Source organism: Aulonocara sp. 'chitande type north' Nkhata Bay, linkage group LG6, assembly GCF_057382095.1.
Source record: "Aulonocara sp. 'chitande type north' Nkhata Bay isolate Kocher_YH1m ecotype deep benthic linkage group LG6, A_spYH_male_GT1.1, whole genome shotgun sequence".
NCBI classification, from domain to species: Eukaryota; Metazoa; Chordata; class Actinopteri; order Cichliformes; family Cichlidae; genus Aulonocara; species Aulonocara sp. 'chitande type north' Nkhata Bay.
This window is the reverse complement of record NC_141349.1, coordinates 11,527,170-11,547,564: the sequence shown is the minus strand read 5'-3', so window position 1 is coordinate 11,547,564 and position 20,395 is coordinate 11,527,170. Positions and strand designations below refer to the sequence as shown.

At 44.8% G+C, this 20,395-nt stretch overlaps 1 protein-coding gene across 2 annotated transcripts; it reads left to right on the top strand.

Moving 5' to 3' along the window:
• The first annotated feature begins 268 nt into the window (after positions 1-268).
• Positions 269-15,405, top strand: ift27 (intraflagellar transport 27 homolog (Chlamydomonas)). Of its 2 annotated transcripts, none has more exons than XM_086294920.1 (7): positions 269-453; positions 898-977; positions 10,766-10,825; positions 11,327-11,386; positions 11,608-11,725; positions 13,027-13,136; positions 13,270-15,405. In XM_086294920.1, exons 1-7 carry the CDS (start codon positions 420-422, stop codon positions 13,372-13,374), a joined length of 567 nt encoding a protein of 188 aa, XP_086151046.1. In that variant the 5' UTR covers positions 269-419; the 3' UTR covers positions 13,375-15,405. The 2 variants fall into 2 exon arrangements, with proteins under 2 accessions (XP_086151046.1, XP_086151047.1); XM_086294921.1 differs by having other exon boundaries at positions 287-476.
• Positions 15,406-20,395: the final 4,990 nt, after the last annotated feature.

Sequence of the window (20,395 nt, the reverse complement as noted above, 5' to 3'; positions counted from 1 at the left end):
GCAAGGACCTCACGCTTGTTTTCTCCTTCAGGCTTTATACGTGATATTGCTCTGTTCTTCAACAAGCTCCATCAATCTTTTGTCAAGTCGGCTTATTGGTGTTATAAATGGTTGTGCACACTGGTATTTACGTTTGTACACTGTTTCAGTAAGTTCTGTCTTACACACTCTGCAAAAGTAGCCTTTTGCTTCCTTTACGTCCTCACAGAAAGCCAATGAAAACGCGATTACGCGTTACGTCCACGCCGGCTGGACCAATGAAACATCCCCGTGGCTGGTTGCTAAGAGACGCTTTGTGTCCATGTTCCCGAGGCTGCAGGGAGGATAATCCAACGCATATGGACCGATAAACAGAGAAACATAGCTCGATTAGCTTCAAGAGAGTTTTACCTGACAGAGACCGGAAGTCATCCCATGTAATGGTCAAGTTAAGGGCGAGATGTCTGCTGGTCGGTAAGGTTTTCACCACCTGATATGTAAGCAACGGGGGCTAAAGCTAGCCTTTTACTACAGAAACATCCCCAGCCACAGGCTGTGTCCTTCTTATGTTTCAGATTCAACCTACTTGTTATAGGACTGACGAAAAATACAAGCCTGATACTATTCTAAATGTGAAAGATGACGTTTGTTGGGTCTATTTTATCATGTAGCTACAGTCATTTAGCTTACACAAACCAATCACTGCCGAGTGATGATGTTTCAACTTAAAAAAATGATGGTGAACCAGACACTAAACTCTAAAACTCCCTGATAATGAGGGGGGTTAATTATGAATTCTGTCGAGAACCAACTCCTTACACACAAATTAAACTATTAATTATTCATTCACAAAAACGACACCGTAAACACAACCACAGGACATTATATTTGTATTCTTCCGTGTGTGTGTGTCTGTAGGAGATGCTGCAGTGGGCAAAAGTGCTCTTTCTCATATGTTCTACAGCGATGGCACTCTCTTCCAGAAGAATTACAGCATGGTGAGAGCATTAACACACAGTCACTGAAAGGCTCATGGTTTGATCCCACAAGTGAAGTGAGTCTTCATACTTTAGATCAGATGTGTCCAACATAAGGCCATCCTTTCATAAGTTTTACAGCTTTTCCTATTAATGCAAAACAAAAGGAATTGACTAGGAGATAAACAACTGAATGATAGAAAAGTGCCTGTTTTTTTCCACACCATCTATAGAAATATGTAACAAAATCAACATTTACTGTGAATTAACAAAAAATGTGTTTTGTAAATACAGGACAGTTTGGTGAGCTACCACAGCTCTCTATGTGATCATTTGTAGTTAAACATCTTTACAATGACAGAAAGTTTTGCTCGTTAGGCCCACGTAAGATCAACGTGTGGTGTGTGTGGCCAACGGTATAAAATGAGTTTGACATCATTGCTTTAGACTAATCTGTAAGGGTTAGGACAGTCTTTTGTTTGGCTCATTGGTCATTTCATTCAGTTTATACAGTGGGGGTATCCGTATTCTCCTGAACGATAGATGTTGCCACTCAGACAAAATTTCCATATTGTCACTGGTACAGGAGAAGTCAAAACCAGAAGCATAGAAGTTATAAAAGCATATTCTTTTTTTCCTCATTTTTTTTTTATTTCTCTGCATAATCTGCGGATCTCCGAGCTCATGTACTGATATATCATTAAAATGGCAGAAAAAAACGGCACTCATATCTTCAACCTGCATTGGTTGGATTGCCTGCAGTGCCTCAGGTTCCAAAAATCAAAAGGTACTTGGCCGGCCGGAGCAACACTCAGGTGGTATTGTAGGCAAGTGGATGTGATGTCGGTTTGACATCATTTTTGTCACCTGGCAAATGGCGAGCTTTATTGTTGTTACCATGGTAGCAATCAGTGATACCGGTCTGGACTAGTGGCAATCAACACTTGGCGCTTTACACGTGTATAGACATGTGTATATGAAGTTTGGTTTATCTTTAGATAGTTTATATTAGGGGTGTCAACATAAGACTTCAGGGGCCAAAATCAGCTTGGAAAAGATTCCAAACTGGCCCACTAGAGGGCTTTGAAAAATTTAAAATAAGGAATAAATTTAATACGTTTTACAGCTTTTCCTGCTGGTAAAGACCTCCCCCGTGGCCATTCATACTACACCTATACCATTTAATTACTTACTTATAACCAATTAATTACTATAAGTGAATAAGTAATAGATAAATGTCAAAGGAGCTTGCAAAGAAAAGCGTCTGGACTTCTTTAAGTTGCTTGAAGACGTTTCACCTCTCATCCGAGAAGCTTCTTCAGTTCTAAGGTCAAATGGTGGAGAGTCCCAGATGTGAGTGGGCGTTCCCACTCACATCCTGGGCCATCTGACCTCAGGAATTCGCATGATAAGGTGGGGCCAGGTTTCACAATGAACACACCCGAAACTCTGGCTGATTGGGACCCACGCCCAGTTTCCCACCTTGGCTCAGGCGATTAGAGGATCATCAGGGGGTCCTTTGTCCCTCTGTGGGGGGTTACTCCCACTAGGTTTATATCTGGGACTCTCCACCATTTGACCTTAGAACTGAAGAAGCTTCTCGGATGAGAGGTGAAACGTCTTCAAGCAACTTAAAGAAGTCCAGACGCTTTTCTTTGCAAGCTCCTTTGACTACGATGACCTGGATGACTGAGAACCTTCACAGACATAATAGATAAATGGTTAATTTACAGAAAAGTTTCAGTTTTTCACTATTGACTGTTGACTTTGTTTTTGGTTTTTTTGGTCTTTATCTCATAGAAAAACTGAGACATAATGTTGAAATTGCTCTTCTTTTTTTAATATTAAGATTTCTCCGGGCTTAAATGTGTAGTTAGAATTCTTTACACAGACAGAAAGGATTTTTTCTGGTTTGGCTCACTGAAGATCATAATTAGTTGAATGTGGCCATGTAAAATGAGTTTGGCATCCCTGGTTCATATAGAGGAGCTGCTATACTTTGTGTATTTAAGTATACACTTGGTCCGATTCACTACTTTTGTTGTGTAAGGATGAATGTGAGGCTCGGAGCGCATGTCAGCACGCCTTTCAGTTTTTGCACCAATGTACCAGCTATGGATATGTCCTTCACGTGGACTTCAAGCAGGCTTGAACAAAGTATAATAGAATGACTACTTGTCTGTGACATCTGCAGCAGTCCACATCTGAGAAACTGCCCCCTGGTGTAGCACTGTCACATAACACAGAGAAAGCGAGCCCAATGCCAGAGATACTGCAGTGTATGTGGGGTAGGCAGCATAACATGTCTTATAACAGTAAGTAGGGATGTGTTGTACTCCATTCACACAATCAGCAGAGGAATGGAGCTGTAAAACAAGTTGTTCAGGGATTTACAGATCGGGGTGTACTCCGTGACTAGCCACAGGCTTATGTTTTTGTATTCAGGCTGGGTAAGTGAGGTGAATTGGGTTTGAAGGAGCAGCTCATGAAGTGCAATGCTGGCTCACTGCCAGCACAGAATAGATAGTAGTTTGTAGGGAATAGCGTTATCTGTGTGCTGTGAAGTGCTCAGAAATCCAGGCGTTCAGTCCTGCCTGACACTGCAGCAGCTAATCAGCATGTAATTGGCAAAATGTGCTTCTTTAGTAGGCACACTTGTTCTGATAACTAGTATTAACCTTCCTGAGACCCATTAAGGTCTTAGAACTCTACATGTATTTATAGATATAGAATCAGAATCAGAATCAGAATACTTTATTCATCCCGAGGGAAATTAGGGGTTACAGCAGGCAGCACGCTAATGGCGCATGCGCACTCACAAAGGAACCTTCTGACCAACTTTACACAAACATCACATTGGGCAGACATGTCAGAAGGTAGGCTGATAGGAAAAAAACAACGAAAATACACTACATGAGGTAAGAGGAGGAGAAAAAAAAACTCCACTCAGACTGAGCTCCTAGTGGGAGAACAGTTTGATAAAAGAAAAAACACCTCAGCACAAAAGCACATGACTATCAATACACCATAGAAACACGAGACAAGCAACAGGGGCGGGTAACGGGTAAGAGAGAGCCGGCGTAGACAGCGCATCCGGTCCTGCAGCATCTGTGCTGGTCCAGTTGACTGCTATCATCCCCGGTAGGGCACAAGCATCGAAGGCGTTGGAAAGGGAGGGGGATGAGTGAGTGCTTATCAGTGTAAGTGTGTGTGTGTGCGTGTCCATAGTTTAGCTGAGACAGTGTCCTTCGGCCTATCAGGCTAAGTAAACAGTCCTCCAGCCAATCCAGGTGTCCTTCATGGGGCGGGAAGAATAGTCATCACACAGTCGTTATCAGGGAGTTAGGCATAGCAGTTAAGCAGTGAGTAACCGTGCACAGTTAATCACATGTAGTCGTTTACTTCAGATTTGCTCAATCAGTCAAGAACTGTAGAATTTTCAAATTAATGAAACAGTAAGATGTAATTATACATCAATAGCAAATCAACATGTCTAATATTAGTCATAGAGGACTATGTTTACAGTGGGGCAAAAAAGTATTTAGTCAGCCACCGATTGTGCAAGTTCCCCCACTTAAAATGATGACAGAGGTCAGTAATTTGCACCAGAGGTACACTTCAACTGTGAGAGACAGAATGTGAAAAAAAAATCCATGAATCCACATGGTAGGATTTGTAAAGAATTTATTCGTAAATTAGGGTGGAAAATAAGTATTTGGTCACCTCAAACAAGGAAAATCTCTGGCTCTCACAGACCTGTAACGTCTTCTGTAAGAAGCTTTTCTGTCCCCCACTCGTTACCTGTATGAATGGCACCTGTTTGAACTCATCATCTGTATAAAAGACACCTGTCCATAGCCTCAAACAGTCAGACTCCAAACTCCGCCATGGCCAAGACCAAAGAGCTTTCGAAGGACACCAGGAAAAGTATTGTAGACCTGCACCAGACTGGGAAGAGTGAATCTACAATAGGCAAGCAGCTTGGTGTGAAAAAATCAACTGTGGGGGCAATCATCAGAAAATGGAAGACATACAAGACCACTGATAATCTCCCTCGATCTGGGGCTCCACGCAAGATCTCATCCCGTGGGGTCAAAATGATCATGAGAACGGTGAGCAAAGATCCCAGAACCACACGGGGGGACCTGGTGAATGACCTGCAGAGAGCTGGGACCAAAGTAACAAAGGTCACCATCAGTAACACACTACAATGGCAGGGAATCAAATCCCGCAGTGCCAGACGTGTTCCGCTGCTGAAGCCAGTGCATGTCCAGGCCCGTCTGAAGTTTGCCAGAGAGCACATGGATGATACAGCAGAGGATTGGGAGAATGTCATGTGGTCAGATGAAACCAAAGTAGAACTTTTTGGTATAAACTCAACTCGTCGTGTTTGGAGGAAGAAGAATACTGAGTTGCATCCCAAGAACACCATACCTACTGTGAAGCATGGGGGTGGAAACATCATGCTATGGGGCTGTTTTTCTGCCAAGGGGACAGGACGACTGATCCGTGTTAAGGACAGAATGAATGGGGCCATGTATCGTGAGATTTTGAGCCAAAACCTCCTTCCATCAGTGAGAACTTTGAAGATGAAACGAGGCTGGGTCTTCCAACATGACAATGATCCAAAACACACCGCCCGGGCAACAAAGGAGTGGCTCCGTAAGAAGCATTTGAAAGTCCTGGAGTGGCCTAGCCAGTCTCCAGACCTCAACCCCATAGAAAATCTGTGGCGGGAGTTGAAAGTCCGTGTTGCTCGGCGACAGCCCCAAAACATCACTGCTCTCGAGAAGATCTGCATGGAGGAATGGGCCAAAATACCAGCTACTGTGTGTGCAAACCTGGTAAAGACCTATAGTAAACGTTTGACCTCTGTTATTGCCAACAAAGGTTATGTTGCAAAGTATTGAGTTGTATTTTTGTTATTGACCAAATACTTATTTTCCACCCTGATTTACGAATAAATTCTTTACAAATCCTACCATGTGGATTCATGGATTTTTTTTTCACATTCTGTCTCTCACAGTTGAAGTGTACCTCTGGTGCAAATTACTGACCTCTGTCATCATTTTAGGTGGGGGAACTTGCACAATCGGTGGCTGACTAAATACTTTTTTGCCCCACTGTATATTGCATGTAGTTTCTTTAGTGGAACTTCTTGCAGGCTTTTCAAGGACCTGCAGAGGTCTTTACTACAGGACTCACTGAAGTGCACAACAGCATAATGTAGCAATTAATGCTGACGCAGAGAAGGACTAATCTGCATTATTTATGCTAATCTACACGAGAAAAGGAACCATGTCATTAACCTGACTCTGTGATATATGGCGGCATGGCTGTTCAGCGATTCCCTCAGTTTTCTAAAGGGCTAGGGCACTGCAAAAGTAAGAAAGTGTAGGTGCGGTACATGCATTAACTCGTGAGTATGGATATATATTCATGCAGGTTTCTCAACACACAGCCACTCACATTTAGTGAGTTTACCATAAAGTCGTGCAATGGTTATGGTACAGAACAGGTTGGTGTATGAATTACTGGACAAAGGCCAAGTGTGCGTGCATGCATGCGCCTGTGTGGTTGCTCAGATCCTGCTGTGTCAGCAGTTTTGGGGCTTCTGAGGTGACAGGAACGTCGATAATTAATACAGCAGGATTCTGGAAAGCCACCAGAACAGGTACTTAACTAGCAAACACACACACACCAGCATACACACAAAACAACAACAGGGATGAGTTTCTTCATACTGCATAGGCTTAATACAGTAGGCACTTGTTTGCGATGCTGTGTGTGTCTCTTCACCGTGAACTAGCGGGTCATTGACAAAGTAGAAAGAGGCTGCAATTGGGAGGCCTTTACAGTTTGTAATGGCCTAGCATGCACGATTGCTGAATGCCAGGTCAAACTATTAGACATCTTCTTAACTAATGCAGCTAATATGAGTAGATCTAAAGAAATGATACAGGTGGAGCTGTGTGAAAATCTTCAAATACATAGCAAACAGGAAAATAAGAAGAGAAGAAGTGATGCAACTTTGAAAGTAAGTGGAGAGAAATTCAGGTCTGCATTTGTGCCAGTAAATCAAGGCTCTGTGTCCAGTTGACACCACTTTATTAGCTGAATACTCTGAAAGAAATGCTCATGGGGAATTGCTGGTCACAGTCTTTGCTGTTGCCATGCAACTGTTAAAACACCTATTTGTAGCCAACCGCTTGCCTGATATTAGTTGAAATATTTTTAACTTCTTAACTCACTTGGTGTAAAGTGCTTCATGTAAAAGGAACTTGACTTTTGAAAAAAAAATTGAAGCTCTTAAACCACGAATTATTCATCCAGAAGTTACTTTGTATTTTCAAGAGGGTAGTAACAGTGAAATGTACAAATTTGGCTTCAATTCCAACATTTGCACAAGAAGTATGAATATTTACATCTACCGAGCTTCGCCCAAGAGGAAGAACCCTTACTCAGGACTGTTGAACACGTTAATGTTCCCTCTCGTTCTGACTCCATAGACCTTTCTTTGCTTCTCGTTACTTTGAACAGTGTTTTGAGTTGGGTTGTTTAACAGGACTCTTTGCACTCCTGTAAAAAATTAAGTACGCCCATTGATTCAGTAGCTTGTTGAACCACTTCTAGCAGCTTGAAGTAATCATTCTCTGTATGACTTTATCAGTTTCCTGCATCATTGTAGTTCAATAAGGAGAGATCATTAGAAGGAACTGAACATGATTTGTCGATGTAAAGAATTCAATTTGAGGCATTTGGCGGCTACACTCCGATGACCCATCACAGCAGAAGAACATCCCAGTGGTGATAAGGATTAGGACAAGATCCCCTGGAGTCTAGACTCTGGTGGTGGAGATGAAGATGGAGGCTTGAATAGGGCCTGAGTGACTAAGGAGAGGCGGTGATGAGGAGGTGGTGGAGTAGATGAAGGCGTCTGCAAAGGAGAATGACAGATACGCAGTGAGATTTAAAGTATGTGGAGTGAAGGCTGATTGGCCTAAAGAAGGCCGGCAGAAAGATGATTGGACTAGACCAGTGATGTCACAATCAGCTTGACAGTGTGGGAAAGTGGAGGTGATGTAAAGCTTAGATTAGCCGCCAATACCTGACAAGCATACAGATGTGTGACTACAGATCTCCCTTATTGAACTTACGTATGCTTCAAAATAATTTTTCCTTTACGAGTTTGCTTTAGTTTATTGAGATTTGTGACCACTTGTTTTCTTACTTTGACCACAGTATTTCAAATGGGTTGAGATCTGGGCTTGGACTGGGCCATTGTGCAACCCCTTGATTCTTTATTTTTTCTGTCGTTCTGCTCTAGATTTCCTAGATTTGTCCTGATCTGAATACATCTCAATACTTTGCCAGGTGCCCAGATGCAAAACAAGTCCAAATCATCACTCCTCTACTGCCATGCTTGACAGAGGGTATGAGTTGTGTTTCATTTTTGTTCGATGTTTGTACATTATGGCCAGTCATCTCCACTTTGGTCTCTACTGTCCAAAGGATATTGTTCAAGACAACTTGTGGTTCGTGGAGATGCAACTTTGCAAACCTAAGCTGTATTGCCATGTTGTTTTTAGAGAAAAGAGTCAGTCCTTGCAAACAAGCCGTACTTGTTCAGTTTTTATTCTGTCATGAACTTTAGCCTTTAGCATGCTAGCTGAGGCCGGTATAATCTAAGATGTAACTCTTGGGTTTTTTCGTGGTTTCTTTGAGGTCTGCACGATCTGACCTTTGGATGAATGGAGTGAATTTGCTGGGGTGCACATTCCTGGAGCTGATTAGCGTGTTTTTACAGGGATAGGATATTTTAAAAACTATAAATGGACAACAAAGTATTTACAAGGTCTTTTACTTCTACTTATTTTATTCCAGATTCTTCCAATAGCTAGGTTTGCTGCAAAACCTAGAGCAATATAAATTAGTGTCATTTTTAAAAATGTTAACTGATATCATGATTGTAAATCACTGATCCCTGGGGTACTCCATAGGTGACCTTTCTAATCTAATACCAGTAACTGTGTCCCACAGCTTTCAATTTAAGATTTAAATGCTGATGGAAACAGGACACAATATGTGTTTCTATATGGGGCTTAACCAGTGCTGTGAAGGGTTAATCCTTCTGCAGACGCCCAAGTCATCCCTCATGTTCTTCAACTTTTGATTTTGAAGGGTAGCCGAGGCTGTCAGCCATTCTGCTCACGTCCTCCTTTGAAAATGTCAGACAGCCTGTTAGCAATATTCCAAGCTTATTTGCTACTAATAGGCTCTCATTGACATTCCAGCAAGAAGCTTCCTATGCATCACACCAGCTCATTAGACTGCTCTGAAGTGGGACTGCAGCATGGTACTGCTGGATGCTTGTTATGAACTCTGCGTGTGTATGAATTGAGTAAATGTTGGTCGGAGGTGTGTGTGTGTGTGTGTATTTCACAGAGGCAGTGAGTGTCCACGGTGCGTTTGTGTGTGCGTGTGTGTTTGCAGGATTTTAGTCTCTTGCATTTGACATGCTTCGTTAAGTGTGAGCTCAGGAGATCAGATCAATTTAGAGTTAGATGCTGATGTGAAGAAACCTCAACTCACTTCTTCAAGGTCATCACTGATCTCATACCAGTGAATAGTTGGAGGGGGAAAGGCAGCCTGCAACTATCTGGTCCATTTAGGATTTCTTTAGATCTTGTAGCCTGTAAAGAAGGTGACTTCGTGATATCGTCCTTCCTCTCTACTGCCTGCACTTTATCTCCTTTAACAGCTACCTCTGTTTGCTCTGTACTAAAAGATCCCAACTACCTTCAGCAGTTTGTTTAACATTAAGACAGTTTGACCAAAGTTCAAATAGCTGATGTTTCCTGTAGTTTGGGGCAGATTCAAAAAACAGCTGCCTCCACCTTGCAAAGGAGGACGAAGGTTTGCAGCCACTACAGCTCTTTTTGTGTCATTCTTATTGTTTCGAAATATTTTTGCAGCTGCTTTTGTGTGACGAACATTCAACATTCATTTTAGTAAACAGCTATACCAGCTATTTGTTTTGACAAAAGAGAAAAACTCACACTGACTGTTTCTGTGTTTCTTTCACATAAACAGTCAGTTTTTTTCTCTTTCACAGTAGATATAACTCTAAAAAAGAAAAATTTACAGTTATACCTATTCTTTTTTTTTTTTAATGGCCTCTGTTGACTCCCTTTTTGAGTTAATGGCCAAGTTGTTTTTGCTTTGGTTTACTGTCATGTCAGTTTCGGTTGCTGTTGCAGCTGTTTTTAGTGAAATTGTTCTAAAAGTCCTTTGTAAAATACTTGCTTACCTCTAAATAACAGCACAAAGTAGGGAGCAAGAACTTAGAACATAGTAGACCATCAGAAGCTAAATAGTCAGATAAGAAAAAAGGAAACTGAACATGACACATATGTACATCAGTTCAGTATGGCTACAAACAAATGCTACCATAACATTAGGTGATTTAAAGGCTTAAAATACTTTAAATTCAATTAAATATAGCGCCAAATCAGAACAACAGTCAACATGTATTGACATTTGCCATACATCAGACTAGACAGTGGTAACTCCCCGACAACAAACTTCTCTTCTCTTCTCTTCTCTTCTCTTCTCTTCTCTTCTCTTCTCTTCTCTTCTCTTCTCTTCAGCTGTTGCAGATTGTAAATGCATTTTGACAGGCACGCCCATAATGTGACAGAAAGAGTGATTGTTTATGACAAAGGCATGCCAGATCCATCATGAAGAGGTTTATTTTAGCTTTACGTCACATAACTAATTTAACATTTGTAGCCTTGTTTGTTTGGCAGACAACAGGCGTGGAGCTGCTGATGAAGTGTATCAACATCCCAGCGACCAATGACAGCGTGGTGAGTCCAACCATGTGCCTAGAATCCATTGCAGGACTCTAGGTGGAGGCTACATTTTGTTGAATGAAGCAACAGATATTAGCCACCCAACCACAGCTTAAAGTTCATCTCTCAGCCATGGCTGTAAAAGGCTGATGGAGTATTGTCGTCACCCCGCCAAGTGGGCTGCATGGACACTTAAGTTTGTGAATGCAGTAACTAGAGAACAAGGCCATGTAGGATTTTGAAATTGATAGTTGTGTCGACTAGGAGGCTGAGGGGAAGCACTGGCAGCCGCCAGTCTGTTTTTAAAATGCTGACAGTTGGAATCCATCACTCAGTGTGGAAGAAGCTTTCCCAGACATATAATATTGTTATTTCTTCATCTGAATTCAGTATGCTATTTGGCAGTATTGTAGGTCTAAGATTAATGTCCTTATAAAAGATAATGTGAAGTAATTTGATTAACTTCCCGTGAATAACACTCGTCCGTCTCCCCCTTTCTCTGCTTTTCCCCACCAGGAGCTCTACATCATAGACTCTGCAGGGAAGGAGACATTAGTGGATTCCTGTGAGAAGATGGTGAGACTCGTTCCCTGGATTTTTTTTAATCTGCATGATACTAGATAAATTCATCATCTAGAGCTTCACCTCCTGTCATAGTAAAGTATTATTTGATTTGCTACACGAGTAGAGAAAAGTAAGCTGATGTGGGACCAATCATATGTCTGTCCCACTTCCCTCATTCCTTGTATATAAAAACCAACATTTCCCACCTCATCACCACTCGTTCCTTTCTGTAGTGGGGGGAACCTTCGCTGCTGTGCCTGGTTTTCGACCTGACTAGTGAGCAGTCTTTTGCTAACTGCAGCCGTTGGCTGGAACGAGTCCGTGCTCATTGCCAGGGTCTCCATGTTCCAGGTAACACCTCACAGAACATGAAATACTGGGAAACGGAAAATAAAAGGGAGGGAAATTAATCAAGACCACTGTGGTCAGAAGAAGACTGATATTACCAGCTGCGGTAATTTTAATATGGTTAAATGGTAAATGGCCTGTATTTACACACTGGTGATGGCAGCTACATTGTAGCCACAGCCACCCTGGGGCGCACTGACAGAGGCGAGGCTGCCAGACACTGGCGCCACCGGGCCCTCTGACCACCACCAGTAGGCAACGGGTGAAGTGTCTTGCCCGAGGACACAACGACCGAGACTGTCCGAGCCGGGGCTCGAACCGGCAACCTTCCGATTACAAGGCGAACTCCCAACTCTTGAGCCACGATCGCCCCACAATTGTTAAAGATAAAATGAGTATGTCAAATTGAGGTGGCTTACAGATGTGCAGCAACAGGAAGGCTAAAGCTGCATAAACAGCATGTGTTACATAAGATAGCCAGTTGTATGTGTAGAAGGGTATCAGCTGAGCCAACTTACACATGTAACCCACTTTGCAACCCACCATCTCCCTGAAAAAAAATACATTTGAGTACAAATCTGTGAAAAAAAAGTTTCAAAACATTAACTCACAAACCACAAGACTTATGTAACAAAATCTTTTAGACAGATGAAACCAAAGGGGATGTGTTTGCTCATAGTGCACAGTGTTTGGAGAAAAATGGAACTCTGAATTTGTTGAATAACTTATTGCTCTTTTTACTATTGGTGTACTTAGCTTTTCAGATATTGTTTCTGGATTTTGTTTGAATAAATAAGGAATAATGACAGTGTAATATGTCAGCAGTTGCCATTGATGTGAATTTATTTCAATAATTAACGAATTGGTAAGAATCAGATAAATTGTTCCGTTACTTTAACTTGTTAATAGTTAAATAAAGACCCACAATCTTTACAAACATCTCAAATGCATCACTTAGTCTGATGCCATAAAAGAAGAATTTTTGAATTTTTGGAACTTTTTGAATTTCCTGAGTATGTGGACCCAATGTCAGCCCAGATTAGACGATAGCGCAGATGATACCCATCTACCCTGTTAGTGTCATGTAAGGTGAGCTATTTGTGCAGCTTTAGCATTCCTGTTGCTGCACCCCTTTGTTGCCACTTTGCAACCCACCAAAAAAAAGACACGTTTAACTACAAATCTTTAAAAACAAGTTTCCAAGCATTAACTGAACAAACAACAACACTTCTGGAATAAGTCTTGAATCTGTGTTTACTGTATGTGCATCTCTAAGTGCATCTTTCTGTTTGCATGTGTTCCAGGTGTCCTGGTGGGCAACAAGTCAGATCTGTCTGCTAGAAGAGAGGTACAGGCATCTGTGGCCAAGGAATGGGCCCAGAGTCAGGGACTGGAGTACCACGAGACCTCAGCTGTGAGTGAGCAGCGTTCACGGCAAACTTTAACAGTTCCCACATCTGAAGGATGAACTATGCAGGAAAATATCCCATTCTTTATATCTTTTTATAATACAGTGACTACTGTCTGTTCATGTTTGTCTTTTACAGAAAGAGATGGAGAACTGTGATGCTCCTCTCCTCTGTTTAGCTCGGGCCTTCCATTCTCTGTACCAAGAGCACCGTGAGACCATCCAAAACCTTAATCCAGCCTAGACCACCGCCACCCTACCCCACTTACCACACACCTTGATTTTTCACCATTAGGAGGATACAAAGTATCTCTTCTGAGAGAATTTCATCGACTGAGGGCCTTTGAAACTTACAAATTCAGATAATACACAGCAAAACACTGTTTTCTACCACACATGCAAAGGGATAGCTTGTTCAGACAGATATTTTACTATGACCACAAATAAAGTTGTTTTTCTCTGATAATAAGTGATTAGCCGTGTTCTCTCTTATCCGTGTGTTTCCTCTGTGCTCAGATAGTGGAGGTTTTCTTTCACATCGATGGTTGGGTGATTACCAAAACCACAATAGCACTTCAGCTCATTGTGGGGGTGGGGGTGTCTGTACCTCCTTTTTTCTTCTTACAACTCCTCTTCTGTCGCAGTGGTTGTTCCTGATTTTAGGCAACGCAAATGTTTGATCTCCTCTTCTTATTTTCTGCCTCTTCCACTCGCCCTCCTTATCTTTTCTTTTTTTTATTTCCTGGCGTCAGCTTTGCCTCACTTGGCTGTTTTTTGGGGGGGTTTGCATTCACTGAATGCTATTTTCTGTTTCTTCTCTTTTCTGTTCAGTTTCTTTCTCCCGCTGTTCATCTACTGCTTTCTCCCTTGCTGTGTTAACTCCCTGGCTGCAGCCCTCGCACATCATTTCAGTCATGTCCCCTGTGCGGCGCTAACAACCAGTAATCACCGTTCTAATTAGCGCTCTCCCATTCAAACCAGGTCAAAGCCATGTCCTTGTTCTTTCTCTGCCTCTCAGACCAGCTGCTACCATTCAAATGAGGGCAGACTGGTTTGAGGCAGACACAATAGTTTTTATCTCATTATGCACCACATATAATAACTGCAGCATTTACTCATGACGACTCTGTCGTGTTTTGGAGTCCAAACTCAGTCGCAGAATTTGTTTTTTGTGTGGTCTTTAGAAAATCGCAGCTGTGTTTATTCCCCAAACATGTGCAGTAACTGGATAACACCTAAAGGAACTAATCTGGAAACTTTATCCCCTGCAAAATGGTTTGTAGTGAAGTTCTTACCAGAATCTGCATTAAACAACTTATAATTGTTATTGCAGCTTTTGTACTCATTGAGTGGGTGATTATAATTATAGCAATTAGGCTCTCTATCCTTCTCATTCTTTCTCTCCTTGTTGTTTTGTGTAGGTAATTGGTATGTGTGTTTGTGAGGGTGTCTGCATGTGTTCTTTCTCTTTGTGCCCAACAATGTGCGCTTGCATCTCCGTAAATGTATTGTGGCACTGGCAACTGCAGTTGGCTCTTCAATGTGGAACCTGTAATGTAAGTACTTGCGTGTGATGGATCTTTGGAAGTGTGAACTCATAAACCTGGAAGGCTTGGGCTTGGTGGAGCCTTTTTGAAGCGTAATTACGTAACTGTCTTCTGTTCTTCATCTACAGAAGCTTCAAGGACAACCTGGCTTATTGTTGATACTGTCATGGTCCTGGGTCGGTGACCCAGCGCTTTTAGTTTATCATTTTCTAGATGATTGTTTAAGTTCTGTGTTATTTTCGATCTGCCTCTGAGTCTGCGTCTGTATCTGTCTGTCTATGGTGTCTCCCCATCTGTTTGTGAATCTGTCTGTTTAGTTCAATGTCTTGTCTGGTTCCATGTATCTGAGTTTCCTGTTTTATTGTGAAGGTCCGTGTCGTATGTGAGTGTGATCAGTTTACGTTTCCCCTGTCCCGTCAGCCCAGATTCCTCCCAGCTGTGTTGCCCTCCTGTCTCTCATCCCCTGATTACTGGTGTGTGTATTTAAGCCCTGTGTGTTCTCCTGCCTGTTGCCGGTTCGTCTGTGTTCCTCCGTGTCAGTCTGTTACCCTGTGTTCCACGGTGTCCTGTTCCTCGTCTGCGTCTCTCTGCTATTCATCATCCGTTGTCATATGCTCCCAGGTCTGTTATTTTAGTTCTCCCAGTTTAGGTGTCTTTAGTTGTTTGTTATGCCCCACTGTTTGTTTGCCACTACACCTCTGTAAATAAAACCACCGGTATCTCATCCACTGCCTGCATCTTGGGTCCTCCTTCTAAATCCACACGGCTCGCCTCGGCAGCCGTGACAGTACGAACCGGCCACTATGGACCCAGCAGCATTCAACCCGCCCAAGGAGCTCCGGGAGGACATTGTTTACTCCGTGGACAAATTAATTAACGCGTGGCTGGAGCACGAGGGGAGAGAATTTTGCCAAGCCGTGGCTAATCGGCTACAGCGCTTGGTTTCTGGTCTCCCCTGGCTGCTCAGCTCACTTCACCCGCTCGCACAGAATTTCATTCTGAACGGACTCCGTCTTCACCCCCCGGCTGCTACCACCCACCCTGCAGCTCATGCTTCACTGCCCAGTCCGACAGAGGATGTTCTGCCCGGCCCGTCAACCCAGCCTTCAAGGGGGAAACGGCGCTCACGCTGCCGACGCTCCTCGCCACAGTTGGACCTGGGGATTTCCGAGCGGCCAGCTGTGGTGAGTGGACAGGACAGTATTATTGGTCTGAACTGTGGGACCGTTTACTCAGGGGTGATGTTCTGTACGGCACAGGACAAAAACTGTTTATCGCCTGAAGCTCAGTTAGCCGCCCGGCCAGAAGCTCAGTTAGCCGCCCGGCCAGAAGCTCAGTTAGCCGCCCGGCCAGAAGCCCAGTCGCCACCTCCGCCACATTCAGCCTCACAATCCATAGCTCAATTACAGTCACAGCCAGACTTATTACAAACCCTGTTACAATCCATGGCCCAGTCAGTAGCCCGGTTAGCAGAAGAATCATTAGCTTTATCTTCAGTTCAGCCTCCTGTTCAGCAGTCACCAGCCCTGCATCCTGTGTCAGTTGCTCCACCACCTGTTCAGCCATCACCTTCACCTACTCCTCCTGTACAGCAAGCCATGTCAGTCCAACCCATAACGGACAGTTCAACTACTTCGTACTCTAAGCAGAGAGACAAACCCAAGAACAATGGAAACATTCCTCAAGAGCTGGCCAGTTCTGAGACTGCGACACGCTCCAGGGCCTCCCCAGAGGCTGGGGTTGAGCCCCCAGCTGACTCTGGACCCCTGGAGGTTAAGAAGCCAGCTGAGGACTGCACAGAGCTGTCGCTGTCTGAGCAGGGTCAATGCTCTGCGCAGCTGCAGGCCGCTATGTGTTTGCCAGAGGCCCGTGTGCCTGCTGGTCCTGTTCTGTCCCTGCCAGAGGCCCGTGTGCCTGCTGGTCCTGTTCTGTCCCTGCCAGAGGCCCGTGTGCCTGCTGGTTCTGTTGCGTTCCTGCCAGAGGCCTCCGCACCTGCTGGTTCTGTTGCGTTCCTGCCAGAGGTCTCCGCACCTGCTGGTTCTGTTCTGTGGGTGCCAGGGGCTCCAGTGCCCACTGGTTCTGAGACTGTTTTTGCTGGGGGGCCCGAGGAGCCCGTCCAGCCATCTGCCTCGTCAGCTGGGGGGCCCGAGGAGCCCGTCCAGCCTCCTTTCTCGTCAGCTGGGGGGCCCGAGGAGCCCATCCAGCCACCAGCTGCTCCACCAGCAGCCTCATCCACGCTTGCAGCAGCAGTTTCATCCATGCCGCCACCTGCTGCAGCGCCTCCGTCTGCATCCTCCACGCCGTTGCCTGGCCCGGCCTCTGCTGCATCCTCCACGCCGTCGCCTGGTCCGGATTCAGCATCCTCAGCGTCGCCTGGTCCAGCGCATGCTTCGGCTTCATCCGCTTCACCTGGTCCAGCCTCCGTGTCTTCATCCTCGCCTGGTCCAGCCTCCGTGTCTTCATCCTCGTCTGGTCCAGCTCCCGCATCACCTGCAGTGGCCTCCTCTTCAGCTTCAGCTGCTTTGCCTGGTCCAGCTTCAGCATCCTCATCAGCTGCTTTGCCTGGTCCAGCTTCAGCATCCTCATCAGCTGCTTTGCCTGGTCCGGCCTCCGCTTCTGCTTCAGCCTCGCCTGGTCCGGCCTCCGCATCTGCTTCAGCCTCGCCTGGTCCGGCCTCCGCATCCTCATCAGCCTCGCCTGGTCCGGCCTCCGCATCCTCATCAGCCTCGCCTGGTCCGGCCTCCGCATCCTCATCAGCCTCGTCTGGTCCAGCCTCAGCTTGCGCCTCGTCTGGTCCAGCCTCAGCTTGCGCCTCGCCTGGGTCTGCAGGGGCCACGCAGCCTTCAGGTCCCCTACTACCACCTCCACATCGTCGGTCATCTGCCAGGCCACTTGTTGGGCATCTCCGCCACCGTGGACGCCCTCCTGAACGCCGCCACTGCCTTCCGCGTGGCCGGCCTCCGGACTTGTTTCCACGCCGCCGTTGCCGTCCGCACGGTCGGCCCCCAGAACTGTTTCCACGCCGCCGTTGCCGTCCGCACGGTCGGCCCCCAGAACTGTTTCCACGCCGCCGTTGCCGTCCGCACGGTCGGCCCCCAGAACTGTTTCCACGCCACTGCCTACTGCGTGGCCGGCATCCGGACCTGCCCCGTTGCCATTCGCATGGTCGGCCTCCTGAACTTGACCATCTGGGCCTTTTTGGACTCTGTCCCTCCGTCCTGGGCCCCCTCCGCCCGCCCTGGTCGGGTTGTTTTCTGTTTTGTTTTGGTCCGTTTTTTCATTTCTGCTGGGCTGTCTGGTGCCAGCCCTTGAGGGGGGGGGGGGGTACTGTCATGGTCCTGGGTCGGTGACCCAGCGCTTTTAGTTTATCATTTTCTAGATGATTGTTTAAGTTCTGTGTTATTTTCGATCTGCCTCTGAGTCTGTATCTGTCTGTCTATGGTGTCTCCCCATCTGTTTGTGAATCTGTCTGTTTAGTTCAATGTCTTGTCTGGTTCCATGTATCTGAGTTTCCTGTTTTATTGTGAAGGTCCGTGTCGTATGTGAGTGTGATCAGTTTACGTTTCCCCTGTCCCGTCAGCCCAGATTCCTCCCAGCTGTGTTGCCCTCCTGTCTCTCATCCCCTGATTACTGGTGTGTGTATTTAAGCCCTGTGTGTTCTCCTGCCTGTTGCCGGTTCGTCTGTGTTCCTCCGTGTCAGTCTGTTACCCTGTGTTCCACGGTGTCCTGTTCCTCGTCTGCGTCTCTCTGCTATTCATCATCCGTTGTCATATGCTCCCAGGTCTGTTATTTTAGTTCTCCCAGTTTAGGTGTCTTTAGTTGTTTGTTATGCCCCAAACAAACGTTTGCCACTACACCTCTGTAAATAAAACCACCGGTATCTCATCCACTGCCTGCATCTTGGGTCCTCCTTCTAAATCCACACGGCTCGCCTCGGCAGCCGTGACAGATACAGAAAATTGCTGTGTTCCCTTTATATTCAGGGGAGGGTAGACATACTGTAGAAGTAGGAGGTCTAAAAAAAGTCTCTGTGGAAGGTAGGTCATAGCTGCAGTAGCGGGTGTGTTCATCTTTGGACTTAGTTCTGACTGCCAAAAACTGCATTTGTCAGATGGCCACTTGAGGTTTGATCCAAAAAGAGTGACATAGCTTTACGGTCTGAAAATGAAAGCCTCAAACCTGCATCGTTTTTGATGACTGCCAGGTGGGAGGGGGAGGGGGTCCTCTGTTTCAAAAAGAAGTTGTATTTATTTTCCTCATATGGCATCATATTGCTCAAGAACTGTCCATCATATTTGGATGTGATGCAACCACCGGTTGCTAGGGAAAATTTGCATTGCCTGACTGGTTGGCAGTGGTTTCTGGAGGTTGCAGAGAAGGTGCTGCACCAAAAGCTTCACAGTGATTGCTGGAGTTTTTCATGTTTCATGCAAATATTATGCAAGTAGTAGCCCAGTGATAATGAAACTTGAAAAAGTGCAACAAAAACTACAAATGGCCCACAAAAAAAGTTGTCTGTTGTCTACAGCTCTGAGGCACAGCTTTTACTTTGAAGGCGGAATTTCACAAGGATTTCTTTATCAACTGGTTGAGAAATGCACATTTTTCTCTAGTGAAAGGTTGTTCCCAGGGGATCACTGATTGGTCTGTAGGCCTGTGTGGCTGAGACCAATATGACAGAAACCAGATTGCATGGATGTGATAAAACAAAGAACTAAAAGGCTACTTATTTTAAGTGAAAGAAAGATGTTTAGTGCAAAACTGACCTCTGAGGGCTTTTATGGAGCGCTGGCACTCTGAGCCAGGTGTTGAAAACAAGCCCCACCACCTCTCCAGTGGCTGCAGATGAGACCTGCCACACAAACAGGCCACAGGTGGAGCGTCACAAATCATTTTCCCCCGTCACTGTACCAGCTTCCAGCAGCCACTCACAAACGATTAGGGAATACTCCACTTTTCCTTCACGACAGGTGGTGGCCTGATGGTCACGGACAGGCGTGTGTGACAGGGGCCTTACTCACTTGAAAATACATTGTCATGCAATAAATGTCACATATTCAAAATGGCAGAGAAGCTCATGTCATGTGGTTATTGGTCAGATGTCTGCAAAACCTCAATCGAAGTCTGTGAAAATGGCCCTTGGCTCTCTTGCTCTATGACAACAATAAACATTTTCCTGATGAGCACAAGCCTACCTAATAATGAACAAGTTGCTGTTTCCTCGGGTCCCATATGAAAATACCAAGATGACGACTCTGAGAGCACTGGAGGATTCACAAAGGGACTAACCAAGGGACATCATTGGATTCATTTTTTATGTATGGTCTATGGTCAGTTCCCATAGAGTCCCATGTTTAAATTAGTCTTGGGCTGAGGTGAATTTTTATATAAATATATCTGTATTTTAAACTTCATTTGTGCATGAAGAAAACTTTAACTCATAAAATTTCCATAACGACACTTCCTGTCTGTATGAGGACACTCGGGGGGAAAAAAATTCCCTAAACAGCCCTTTGAAGTTGTCAAGAGGACATTCCAAATTTTCAAACTATGGTTTTGAGCTACAATTTATTCACACAAACATAAACACGCACACACACCAAGGTACAGTATAACACAAGCTCTTGACTATCCTAGAAAACCATTATTATTACTTAAACAGTATCCCTCCTGTCCTCTATTCAATTTAAATGGGGCATCATGCCTCGGGAATATCAC

Bases quoted from the DNA above. Each gene is read 5' to 3' on its own strand.
- ift27 (XM_086294920.1), top strand. From the start codon at position 420: ATGGTCAAGTTAAGGGCGAGATGTCTGCTGGTCG. The intron at 11,726-13,026 runs GTAACACCTCAC...CATGTGTTCCAG, and splicing joins CCAGGGTCTCCATGTTCCAG to GTGTCCTGGTGGGCAACAAG. The intron at 13,137-13,269 runs GTGAGTGAGCAG...TGTCTTTTACAG, and splicing joins AGTACCACGAGACCTCAGCT to AAAGAGATGGAGAACTGTGA.